General features: G+C 43.4%; 1 protein-coding gene across 1 annotated transcript; it reads left to right on the top strand.

Moving 5' to 3' along the window:
• Positions 1-1607: 1607 nt before the first annotated feature.
• Positions 1608-5608, top strand: SRP9 (signal recognition particle 9). The gene is made up of 3 exons (XM_031061955.1): positions 1608-1619; positions 1947-2015; positions 3291-5608. The coding sequence occupies exons 1-3, from the start codon at positions 1608-1610 to the stop codon at positions 3408-3410; spliced, it is 201 nt and encodes a 66-aa protein (XP_030917815.1). The 3' UTR covers positions 3411-5608.
• The last annotated feature ends 5995 nt before the right edge of the window (positions 5609-11603 follow it).

Raw genomic sequence — 11603 nt, 5'->3', positions numbered from 1 at the left:
AGCTGGAGGCGGCTCCAGCTGCGCGCAGCCCGGCGGGGGCGGCGGGCGGTGTCGGGCTGGGGGGATCGCTGGTTGGTGCACGGGGGAGGCAAGAATCGCAGAGTCTCAATCATTTAGGTTGGAAAAGACTTCTGAGATCGTCGAGTCCAACCTATGGCCGAATCAGCCATATTAAGTAGAGCAGAGATGACCCGAAGTGCCACGTCTGCTTATTTTTGAACGCCTCCGGGGATGGTGACTCCGCCGCCTCTTTGGGCAGCCCTTTCCGATGTTTAATCACTCTTTCTATGCAGATATTTCTTCTAATGTCCGCCCTAAACCCCTCCTAGCACACCTGAAGCCTGCGTGGAGGTTGCACCCTCCTGTCAGGGAGTTTAGGGAGCGATAAGGTCATTCCTGAGCCTCCTTTTCTCCAGACTGAGCAGCCCCGGTCCCATCGCTCTGCTGCGGGCTCCTTCCAGCACCTCCGTGTCCTTCCCGAAGTGACAGCCCAGAGCTGGACACAGCACTGGCAGTGTGGCCTCACAAGTGTCGAATACAGGGAAAAAGCACCTGCGAGGAAGGGGATTACTCGTTGGTGTTGCAGCTGAGCATCCTTTTTTTGTGGGACGGGAGGAAACTCATTGACAACGCCGAGAGCATCCCTAGGGAGCGGTGTTACAGGCGGTGTTGTTGGCAGCTGGGATGAACCTCAAAGGCTGGACTTCAAAGACCTTGAGCTCATACCTGTGTGTTGGAAACCGAGGTTAAGAGTTCTGCTGCAGTATCAATAATTAGCTTATTTTAGCAGTTTGTAGCATTTAAGACCTGTATGATTTGAATTTGTCCTTTCATTAGCTCAGTACGCTGCATTGTTGCCTGCAGTGACATTTCAGACTGGAAGGTGTTTGCATCCTAAAGAATAATTCCTCAAGGACTTAACTTCTTGGTTTATGACTGTTTCTTCTTTCTGGTCACTTTTTTAATGCAAATATTAAAATTAACCTCAGTCTTCAGAAAAAGCATTATAGTTCACCTAAAAAGCAGCACAAAAATGTGATGTGAAACTCACACCTGAGAAATCGTGAGTAAAAAAGGCCTAGTGTTCTTCACCAAAAATAGGGGAACTAGAGAAACCTTCAGAAGATTAAATTAAATCTAATTATTTAAAGCAGATTAGCTCTGCCTCTTAATTAGCACAGAGACACCATATGTGATTGCTGCTGATAGTAAAATTGCCCAATTTGGCCTGCCTAGGCTCTGTGACATTCAGTTAAATGAAAGAATGGATGTCACTGCAGCCAGGAGTTGTTGTTCCCCTTTCCTTAAAGGAAATCTCTTCCCATCCATGGCAGTAAATTTGTCTGATTACAGAGGGGTTTATATAGTACCCTCCTGTTAGTTTGGCAGAGAATTAGCTCCAGCTCGGGGCAGGTGACTGCAGGACTAGCTGTGATAATTACCATAGCAGAAAAAGTGGTGATGTTGAGCCTGCCCCACTCACCTGATCCCTTCCCAGTCTTCATGTGGAGCTGCTCTTTTCTGAAGTGTTTCCAGCCTACAAACACAGGCCTCCAGTTGGGTTTTTCTGGGGTGTGACACACAGCCAGGGGGTGTCTCCTCTGGACATGACTCTCATGGTTTGTCCTGCCTGTCTCAAGGTCTCTGCAGCTGTTGTTGCTGAATTTGCAGGGTTTTGAATGTGCCCAGGGTTAACCTTGCTGATGCTGCTGGAAAACCAGCCTAGATTGTAAGGCAGGGAAATGTGGTGGGTCAACTTCCCCACCACCTTGGCTGTGGGATTATATGCAGCTCCCACAGCCCCAGAGCTGAGGAGTGCCACAGAGGGGCTGAAAACATGGAGCAGAACATAATTATGGTTAAGGGGAATGTGGGCAGATTCCCTTCAATACATGCTGAGAATTGTTAGCTGTCAGTGCTAATTCCTAAAATGTTTTTCATTTCAGGTCCGTGTTGTCCTCAAGTACCGACATTGTGATGGGAACCTCTGTATCAAAGTAACAGATGATGTGGCTGTAAGTACAGAGCACATTCCCTTTCCAGAGCTTCTTGTGCCACGCACAGACTTCAGTTTTGCTGTCAGTCACCTTGGGAGCTCTTGGACACTGCCTTGAGAGTGCCAGACAGTTTGCTAAAAACTTGTACTCAGCCTTCCCTCGTCGCTGTGTCTGCATTGACCCTGACCAGTTCAGGAGCATTTTCAAACTGGTGTTTACTGGTGTGAGTGGGTCCTTTTTATCTGCTCAGAGTGGTGAAATCTTCCAGCCATAGGTGAAGTTCCCTCTTGGTGATTGTGAGGCTGAGTGACAGCAATATTACAGCTCAGGAGCTGTTTTTCTGCAGTCCAGGGTGTTCTGGTATTCTGCAGTCCAGACAGGGTATTCTGCCCTTCTCTTGCCTTCAGACTTGGAAAAGAGTCAGATTTCTTCTTTCCAGGAAAAGTAGTGTGGCATTGGAATTTCAAGTGCCTGGAATGGATGTGAAACTCCAGTAAAGGCACTTCTTGATAGGGCAATGGGGCTTAACATGGGTGAGCTGTTGGGTGTGGGGCACTGATAATGGGGAATTTAAGGGTAATTTTGTTGAAATCTCCCATAGGGGAAGTTGGAGTCAGGTGATTCACAAACATAAACCCTTCTGGGGTATTGGCTACATTACCTGCTTTCAATCAGAGAAGGATGTTACACCAGGTGGGGGAAAATGGAGGCTGGTTTCAGGATTTTGTTAGGTTGTTTTAGTGTTTGGGGGTTTTGTTTGTTTGGATGTTTATTTTAATCAGATTCTGTGTTCCCTGTTTAGGGCTGTCTTGGAAAAACAGGTTTTGCTTGGGGTAGGGGATCCCCTTCAATGGGAAACACTGATTTTGTGTCCCTGGCAGTGTAACATTAAGGACTATGAAAGGCAAAATAAGCTTGCTTTCAGAATATAAAGAATTGGCAAGTAACTTCAGGTTTAAAATCTGTTTCTATGTTGAGACAACACAAAAAAAGGGCAGCTTTAAAACCCAAGTTTCAACAGCTTTTTGGAGCTAGAAGAAACTAGGATAAATTCTGAGTTTCCCTGTTTTCAATATGGGAGGCATGAGCATTAGGGGAAAGCTTAAAAGCAAACACAGATATGTTTGTGCTCTGAAGCAGGGTGGATGTGTTGGTGCTGCCTCCTGGTAACTACTGAACATCTCAGTGCTCTCCTTGTTTTGTGTGCTCCAAGCACAAATGAATACATAGCAGCTACAAACAAGATAAAAAGCAGCAGAAGTGAGATCTGATATCAGGAACTTTGTCTTGCAGTGTTTGCTGTACAGAACAGACCAGGCACAAGACGTGAAGAAGATTGAGAAATTCCACAGTCAGCTCATGCGACTCATGGTGGCCAAGGAGTCCCGCAGTGCTGCCATGGAAACAGACTGAAGGGCTGCCAAGAAAATCACTGCTCTGCTCATATTTCACTGGAAACAAATCTTTGGGATTGTAACAAAAAAAAAAACACAAAAAACCTGGGGCAGGAGATGCTTTTATGTACTGAAGTGGACTGATGACAAGTCTGAAGCATTTTCACCCCTCAGACTCCACTTTGGAAATCTAGGAAAATAAGTGCTTTCAATTGAAAGCTTATATTTATTTTTGGGTATTAAGCAACTATTCTTACACGTTAGGTATGCTAAGAAGACAAGTAAATATTTTAAATCTACAGCATGTTAATGCAAATTTGTTAGGCCACAGGCATACTTCTGGAAAGTTACTGTAAAATCTCATATAGAGTTCATTGTGTTCATACCTTATGCTGGTGTATTCTCAAAATGAGAGGGTTTATTAATCAAATACTGTAGCATGGTGGCTGGGTTTAATAAATATTTACATACATTATATAAATCTGTCAGGTTTAGAATAACAGATGTTTTCTGAACTGAAATGTGGAAATTGCCAATTTGTATTACCACTGGCACTGGCAGCACTCAGTCATAAGATGTGCAACATTATCCATAATGCAGTTTGCAGAACTCTTATACTGGCTGAATGATTAAACTTCTGTATCTTAAAAATTAAAACAGAACTTCACTTGAATGTTCCTAGAGATCTGTGAGAAACTGGGAGGGTTTTTTTCTGCTTGTGCAAATACTGTTACTAAAAAACAGTCAGTGGCTTTTTTACATACTTGAACTGTTTTGTACTAGCAGGGGTTTGTTTTCCCATCCTTGCTTCAGGCAGAGTTGAAGTATATGAACAAGACAAATTCTAGAAGCTCTTGCCTATTATGCTAATAGAAAATATCCAACTGAACAGCGCCCAGATTCCTTACTCTAGCAGCTTGTTAACTGCAATTTCAAGTGTTACGTGTGGCAGGTGGATGTCAGCCAAATGGATAAATGGATGCAAACACCTTAATAAATACTTAAATACCACTGTCAGAAATAGACCAATGCTCCTGTAGCTTAGATGTGTTTCTCACAGTAACCTCTGGTAGGCTGATGGAAGCTTTAATTGTCTCTTGTAAAAAAGCTTTTTGTTTGAAAACCCAGTAGCTAAAATTGATACTTGCTTTGACTAGGTCTTGCATACTTGAAAACAGAGGAACATTTTCATGTGATTAGGCTGTTGGTATAACTAGGTGCTTTCAGAACTGATTATTTTTGGGTTAAACCAAGCCACAAAAGTAAAGCAGGACCATACTTGTAGTGGCATTTTTATATAACAAAACAATCTATTTAGGTAGCTACCTGCTGGCACTTACATAAAAATAATGGAGCTGCTGGGAAGCAGTGGACTTTCCACATTTGCCAAAAGCTTGGAAAAAACCCACCAGGCTTGAATATTGCATTAGAGTAGCCTTTCAGCTGAACATTGAAGGTTGCACATTGTTGGAAAATACTGCAGCGCTAAATTCCTGGTGACTGCTCAAAATTCTGGTCTGCAACAGTGACTGGTATGTATGTAACATTTTTGTATTGGCTTTTGAAATATAAATAAAGCCAGAGAGAAGGCTGGGCTCGGTTCATTGTTAAACTTTCATGAGATACTGTAATACTGAAATTTTTCTTTGGTGCTCCAAATAACATTCCTAATATTTGCAATAAAGTAGTAGAGAGACTGGGTGTAGCAAGTGGCTGAAAGGCTTCAGCTTTATACCCCAGCAGGTTTTAGAGGAGGAGCAATTACAGCACTGTATATTAGAGCAGCAGTTTTCAGGCAAAACAGGCAAGGGAATACATTTCTACTTTTCTAAATTCAGAAATTATTTCCCCAAAACCCTGGGGAAATACTATTGCCACTTTTGTAAGAGTGATGTGTTGTTAAGCTTGTTCTCCATATACTTAGAAAAAAACTAGAGTGGTTCTGTGCAGCCAGAATGCAAAAGAAAATATTACAAGGCTGCTGCTTAAGAAAATTAAATGGTATGGAAACTTGTTCAGAAAAATAGAGGTGCTTCATAACCTGGTCCTGGAATTTTCAGCCATTTCCACACTGTGTCCATGGGGCAGTAGAGAAGCTCTGAATTCCAAGCTCTGTCTCTTTCATGCCTATGCTCTTGCTGAGAGTATGTGTGCTTATGTACACTGATTACTTCCCTAATAAACATCCCCTGAGCTGGTCCATCATGTTGCCAGCTACTGGAGTGTGTCCTCTGGTTTGTGATTACAAAATCAGTGTATTGTGGCTGCTGCAGCAAAGGGGTGCTCACAGTACCTGCATCTCTGCACTGGGCAGCCCAGCTTGCCAGGGACTGCTGCTCTCAGCCAGGAGCTGGGGCCAGTTTCAGGCTGCAATCAGGCAGGAGCTCATGGGCACCCTGTGCAGTGACACACAGGTGACCTTTGCAGAAGTGGAATGATTGAAAAAAATAGGATGCTTTTCCCTGCTACAGCCAATTTTGTTGCTGCCTGTTAGTTATCTTCAGTAATTGTTCTGTTTGGTGAGAGTAGTTTAGTAAAAAGATAGGGGCCTTGTTATTGCTCCAAGAACTTGGGTTAGTTTATCCATGGAATTTATTCTGTTTCTCTGGGGTTCTCACCTGCTGGGTTCCCTGAGTGTCTTGATTTCAATTCTTTGTGCAAAGCACTTAATATCTGAGCTCTCTCTTATATTCAACTACCTATATGCAACCACTTCTGTTTCCAGTATTAGGGGTTTGAACCCTGAGATGCTCCATATGTAATCCATTGTGGAAACACATTCTGGAGTGCAGGAATTATCTGGAGAAGTGAGAAGTTTGGTCACAGGTCTTTGTTTTAGAGAGCCTTTTGAAAAAGGCCTTCCTATTAAAGTCCTGACCTAACTTCTGGGAGTGACAGGTTTATTCTGGAAAACTGGATGCTTTGGTGCTGGAGTCTGTCAAAATGGGAAATGGAGCCAAAGCCAAGCAGGTGCTTTTAAAAATGTTTTAACTTGTCAAAAGAATTATGTTTCATCTCAGCAAGTTTCTTCACACAGTATAAAAGTGGGTAACACTCAGCATTTTGCTGGAACAAATGTGAGGAATCTGTTTTCTGTCAGTAGGACTGGGATGATCACTTCTTACCATAGGCTGATCTTAGAGGATTAAGTCATTTTAGATGTTCTTATGTGGTATTTGCTGGGTCTCCAGGGTGAAGGAGGAATTGAGAATCTGACTCCATGTTCTTAGAAGGCTATTTTATTATTTTATGATATTATATTAAAGAATGCTATATTAAAATTATACTAATAAATAGAGAAAGGATACTTACGGAAGGTTTAACAAGATACTAATTAAAACTTGTGACTGCATCCAGAGTCCTGACACAGCTGGAACTTGATTGGTTATTAAGTAAAAACAATTCACATGTTGGATAAACAATCTCCAACCACATTCCAAAGCAGCAAAACAGGGAGAAGTAAATGGGATAATTTTTTTTTCCTTTTTATCTGAGGCTTTTCAGCTTCCCAGGAGAAGAAATCCTGGTGAAGGGATTTTTCAGAAAATATAACAGTGGCATTCTGAGGTGTCCATCCTGCGCTAGGGAGGATGAATCCCCTCACTTTGATCACCTGGAAGGACAGAACCACAGTTACCTTACCCACCTGTGCTTTCTCACTGCTGGCCTGGGGCAGCACAAACCTCTCACAGGAATTACACTGTAACCACCTCTTCAATGAAGTTTGGATCTGAAGTGGAAGTTCAGAGAGAATAAGTGGGGTTTTTTTTCCTGTAAATTTATTACCTAGGCTGCAGATTATGCACAAGTCCAGACCCTTGAAGATTCTGTGAGCATTAGTGGGTGTCCTTAGGGAGTAGAGCTTAGTTGAAAACTGGTATTCCTTGTACAGTGCTGTGTGCTGAGGCACCTTCCAATTGACAGAAGCAAAGCTGTTTTGATAAATAAATCCAAGGAGTCCTTTTGTTAGATAACTGTCTTAAATGAGCCTTACTTTTTTTTTTTAGGAGAAACTAGTCTATGAAGATCTACATCTAATTCCTTGCTTATGTTAATAGTGATTTGTTTTCCAAGACATGGGGGTGTCTCTTCTGAAGTGCCAATACTACTTTAAGGGTAGATGCTGTGTGACTCAACACAACTTTTGTTTATAAAGATATCTGTTAAAAAGAGCTTTGGCAGTTCAAGGACTGGTATTTAAATACAAGCAACGGTTGAGTTGTCTTTCTTGCTGGGGATGACACAAAAACATGCCTTTCATCTCTTATTACTTTCACATAAGCAGATCTTTAGTCTAAGTGGACTCTTCAGGCTGGCTTTCAGATAAACCTCCCCACCCTGATGCTGGGCTGAAGTGTTTGAGTCACTCCAGACTGGAGACAGATGTGGGCTTTTTAGTCTGTAGAAATGTTATTTTTGAGATGAGAATGATGCTTAAATGTATTTTAGCAGCAGATTAGTTACTCAGCAGAATGCAAAGCGTGGTAGTTTGTTAAGCCCTGCTTGTTATGCAAGAATGTGTGTGTGCCCAGCACCAGCTCCAGCAGAGTAAATGCTCCTGGGAGAAGATGGGCTTGAACTGGACCATGTAACACTGAGGTCTGTGGGAACTGAGCAAATAAAAACATGGTCATGGCACCACAGCAGAGTTAACTGCCTTCCTGCAAGCCCAGGCCCATGCTGTTGAACGTGATCTTTGTTTCTGGTGAAGGTGAGTCCTTATGCTCTTACACTGTGCCAAGGTGGTTGTAGGGGTGTGTTCCTGGAGTCCTGTGATGGGAAAGCAATTACTCTCTGCCATTCTAAAAGCATCTTAAGCCCTGAGTGCCATCTCTGAGTGCTCTGGTGTGGAAGTGCCTGGTCTTCCAGCAGGAGCCAGTGTGCTGGACCCATTGTGACTCCTCAAACAGACAGTTCCTGGCTGTTGTGAATATTTGGATTACAAAACCAAGAGTATAGAGTTTCTCTTAAACTGTAATGCTGGTATTTATGAAAGTGTTTTCCATTTAAATCAAGACCAGCTCTGAAGATATTTTGCTTTGTTTAGCAAGTTTTGGTTTTGTGCTCACATTTTTTTGCTGCCTTTTTGGTGGCAATTCTTGGTAATTTTTTTTAGAACTTAAAACATCAGTCATACCGTGAGGTCTGGGATAGATTGGTTTGGGTTTTTTTTTTTCATTTCCTTGGAAGATGTGTGTGCATGTTGGGTTCTTTTTCTGTCTAGAAGAAGACATGTTCTTCTCTTCGTGAAAGGACTGGTCTTCATCGTCCTGCCTTTACTGAGAACCTTGCTGAGCTACAGGCTGTGCTTAGAGCAAGATTCCAAAGACTGGCTCCTTGGACAGGGGCTTGAGCTTTCTGGACACCTCCTGAATGGCTGTGCTGGCTGGTGGTGAGCAAAGGAGAGTTCGGGCAGCTGAAATATGCATTTTAACTGGGCTGCTCATGCAGGTAAATGCAGCCACCTCCGCTGCAGCCCTGCTAGCATTGTGTGCCTGGCAGATGAAAGGCTCGCCTCGGGGCGCTGACAAATGAGCCCTGGCAAACCCAGTGCGGCTCCAAATGCTGCTCTGCAAAGGCATCTGCTCGGGAAGGAGTCAGCAGGGCAGGGGATGAACTAATGCCTCAGACACGTCCTGTGAAATTCGGTGTCTTGCTTTAAGTTGCCTCAAAAGATAGATTTTTGAATTTGGGGGCAGGAGGCAAACTGACCTTTCACTGATAGACAGTGAGAGACATAATTGTCTCTCTCAGAAAAGTCTGCATTGGGGGCTCTTCCAGATCAGTTATTGGATTAAAAAGGAAAATAATCTAGGTGTCACTTCTTTTTTCCTGGAGAAGCACAGAGAGAAGAAAGAGAAAGCAATTCTCATCTCTACTTGCTGCTCCTATTGTTTTGCACATGTGGAATGTGTTAGGAAGATTGTTTACCTGGAGTGATTTGTCAGTTGGATTCTGCTGAGGATTGTTTTGTTTCCTTAACCAATTGGAAAAAGCTGTGTCCTGGCTGTCTGGAGACAGTCACGAGTTTTCTTTAGTAGCATTCTTTAGTATTCTTTATAATTTAGCAGCTCTTTAATATAGTATAGTATAAACAGTATAAATAAAAGTTTAATAGAGCAATTATTCAACATTCTGGATCAATGGAGTCAGATACCAATCATTCCCTACATCAGGGACTCCCTACATTACTATAGGTGGGTTTTTTAAAAACACATTTTCTGTGGCAGTGCTCCCATGTAGCTGAGGTCAGGAACCAAAGGAATAAACAAATTTCATCAGGGATTGTTGGTTTGTGCCCAGAGGCAAACCTTCTGTGCTTGCTCACACAGCAGAGCTGGGTGACCCGTGGTAAAACCCTGCAAAAAAGCAGCCCTGGTTTGAGCAAACAGCTGCTCTGCAAAGAGCTCCTGATCCTCCACAGATGTTGGTGGTGCCATGAATGTGCAGGCTGGGATTCCACAGAGCCTTGGCTGCTGGTTCCCCTTGCCTCTAGCGCCGGTTCCAGTGGATCTGAGCCTCACCAGAGCTGTTCCCATTCACCAGAGCATCAGAAAACCCCTTGATGTTCTGGAGAGCTGCTGGTGTGGTGTTCCTGCTGGTTAGTGTGCTGAGATGGTCGCAGAAGGTCAGCTGAGGGCTATTGGTTTCTCTATTGAAGGCACTTGAGAAGGTAGTTTCATGTTCAGACTCAACTGTTTATTATTTCTTATCAGAAATAGAGGACAGAAAAAAATGCAAATTTCCATTAGTTAAAATAGCCAAACAGAATATTGTGCTGGCTTTGGCTGGGGTAATTTTCTTTACAGTGGCTGGTGCAGGGCTGTAGTTTGGGTTTGTGCTGAAAGCAGAGAGATGTTTTTGCTGTTGCTTGGCAGTGCTTGCACACATCATCAGGGCCTTTCCTGCTCCTCACCCACCCAGCAGGGAGAGGCTGGGGGGGGTCAGAGCCAGGCCAGCTGACCCCAGTGACCCAAGGGACATCCCACACCTCAGGGAATCCTGGCCAGCAGGTAAAGCTGGGGAAGGAGGAGGAGGGGGGGATGTTGGAGTCACTGCTTTCCCCAGCAACTGCTCTGTGGGATGGAGCCTCTCCTTCCAGGAGATGCCTGAACACCTGCCTGCCCATGGGAAGCAGGGAATTCATTCCTTGGTTTGCTTTTCTTGCATGTGCATCGTTTGCTTTACCTCTTAAAGTGTCTTTATTTCTATCCATGAGTTTTCTGACTTGTACTCCTCTGATTCTCACCCTGATCCTGCTGGTGGGGGAGTGAGTGAGTGACTGTGGTGCTCGGCTGCCAGCTGGGGTTAAACAGTGCCAAGTATCTGTGTGGTAGCTGTAATAAAGGGTTGTGACCCTGGCACACAACACAGTTGCATTTTTAACTTTCATCTCATAGAAGTTATGTTTACTATGAAATTCAGCACAGTCTTGTTTGTATGTAAGAGAAATCTATGTGGTCCTACAGAAGAAAGATGGACTGCTACTAATGTTCAAGAAAAACAATACAGAGCAGTTTGTGAAGATAGATGCCCCAAAAGGGGTAGAACTCAGCCAGCACATTTGGTGTGGAAGAAGAAAACTACAAAAAAAAGACAAAACTTACAGAACAGTTTAGGGACGTGTTGCTTTAAAGAAGACTAGTTTTTAATTTAGGTACTGCTGCTGCTCAAAACAAAAGAGAGTGAGAGCTACAGCAAAGGCTCTGGGCAAAGGACTGCTTGAGCAGACTGTGATGGTTGGGCTGAAGAGGTTGAAAAATATGAAAGGACTCTTTATCTGTGATCAAAGGTCTGTCTGCCTGTCAAGAGCCCAACAATGCAAACAGGAGCTGAGATGGCGTGGAGGTGATGGAAAAAGAGGATTGGATCTTAGGAATGAAGTAATAGCTGAAAACTGAGACTGAATGGTAAAACCTCAGAGATGATGAGGAGTTTAATGTTTGCTTGTTCTATTTTTCCTGGTGGGATGAGCTGCTGCAGCTTGACCTTCTGAGGCTTGTTTAGCTCTCTCTGCCCAAGTTTGAAGACAGGCCTTGGAGAGAACACAGGTTCAGAGAACAACAACACACGAAAATCCAAGTTAGATGCAATTTTCAGCATTTTCCTTTTGTCGGGCACAATCTGTCTTTCAAGTTCTGCCACCTGAGCTCTTCAGTTCTTGGTCTCAAGGTTGTTTATTGTATTTTATCTATATTTTTTTTCTCCTGTC

The sequence above is a fragment of the Geospiza fortis genome, unplaced genomic scaffold (assembly GCF_000277835.1).
Source record: "Geospiza fortis unplaced genomic scaffold, GeoFor_1.0 scaffold88, whole genome shotgun sequence".
Classification (NCBI taxonomy): Eukaryota; Metazoa; Chordata; class Aves; order Passeriformes; family Thraupidae; genus Geospiza; species Geospiza fortis.
The sequence above is the reverse complement of the archived record's forward strand: the minus strand, read 5'-3'. Positions and strand labels throughout refer to the sequence as shown.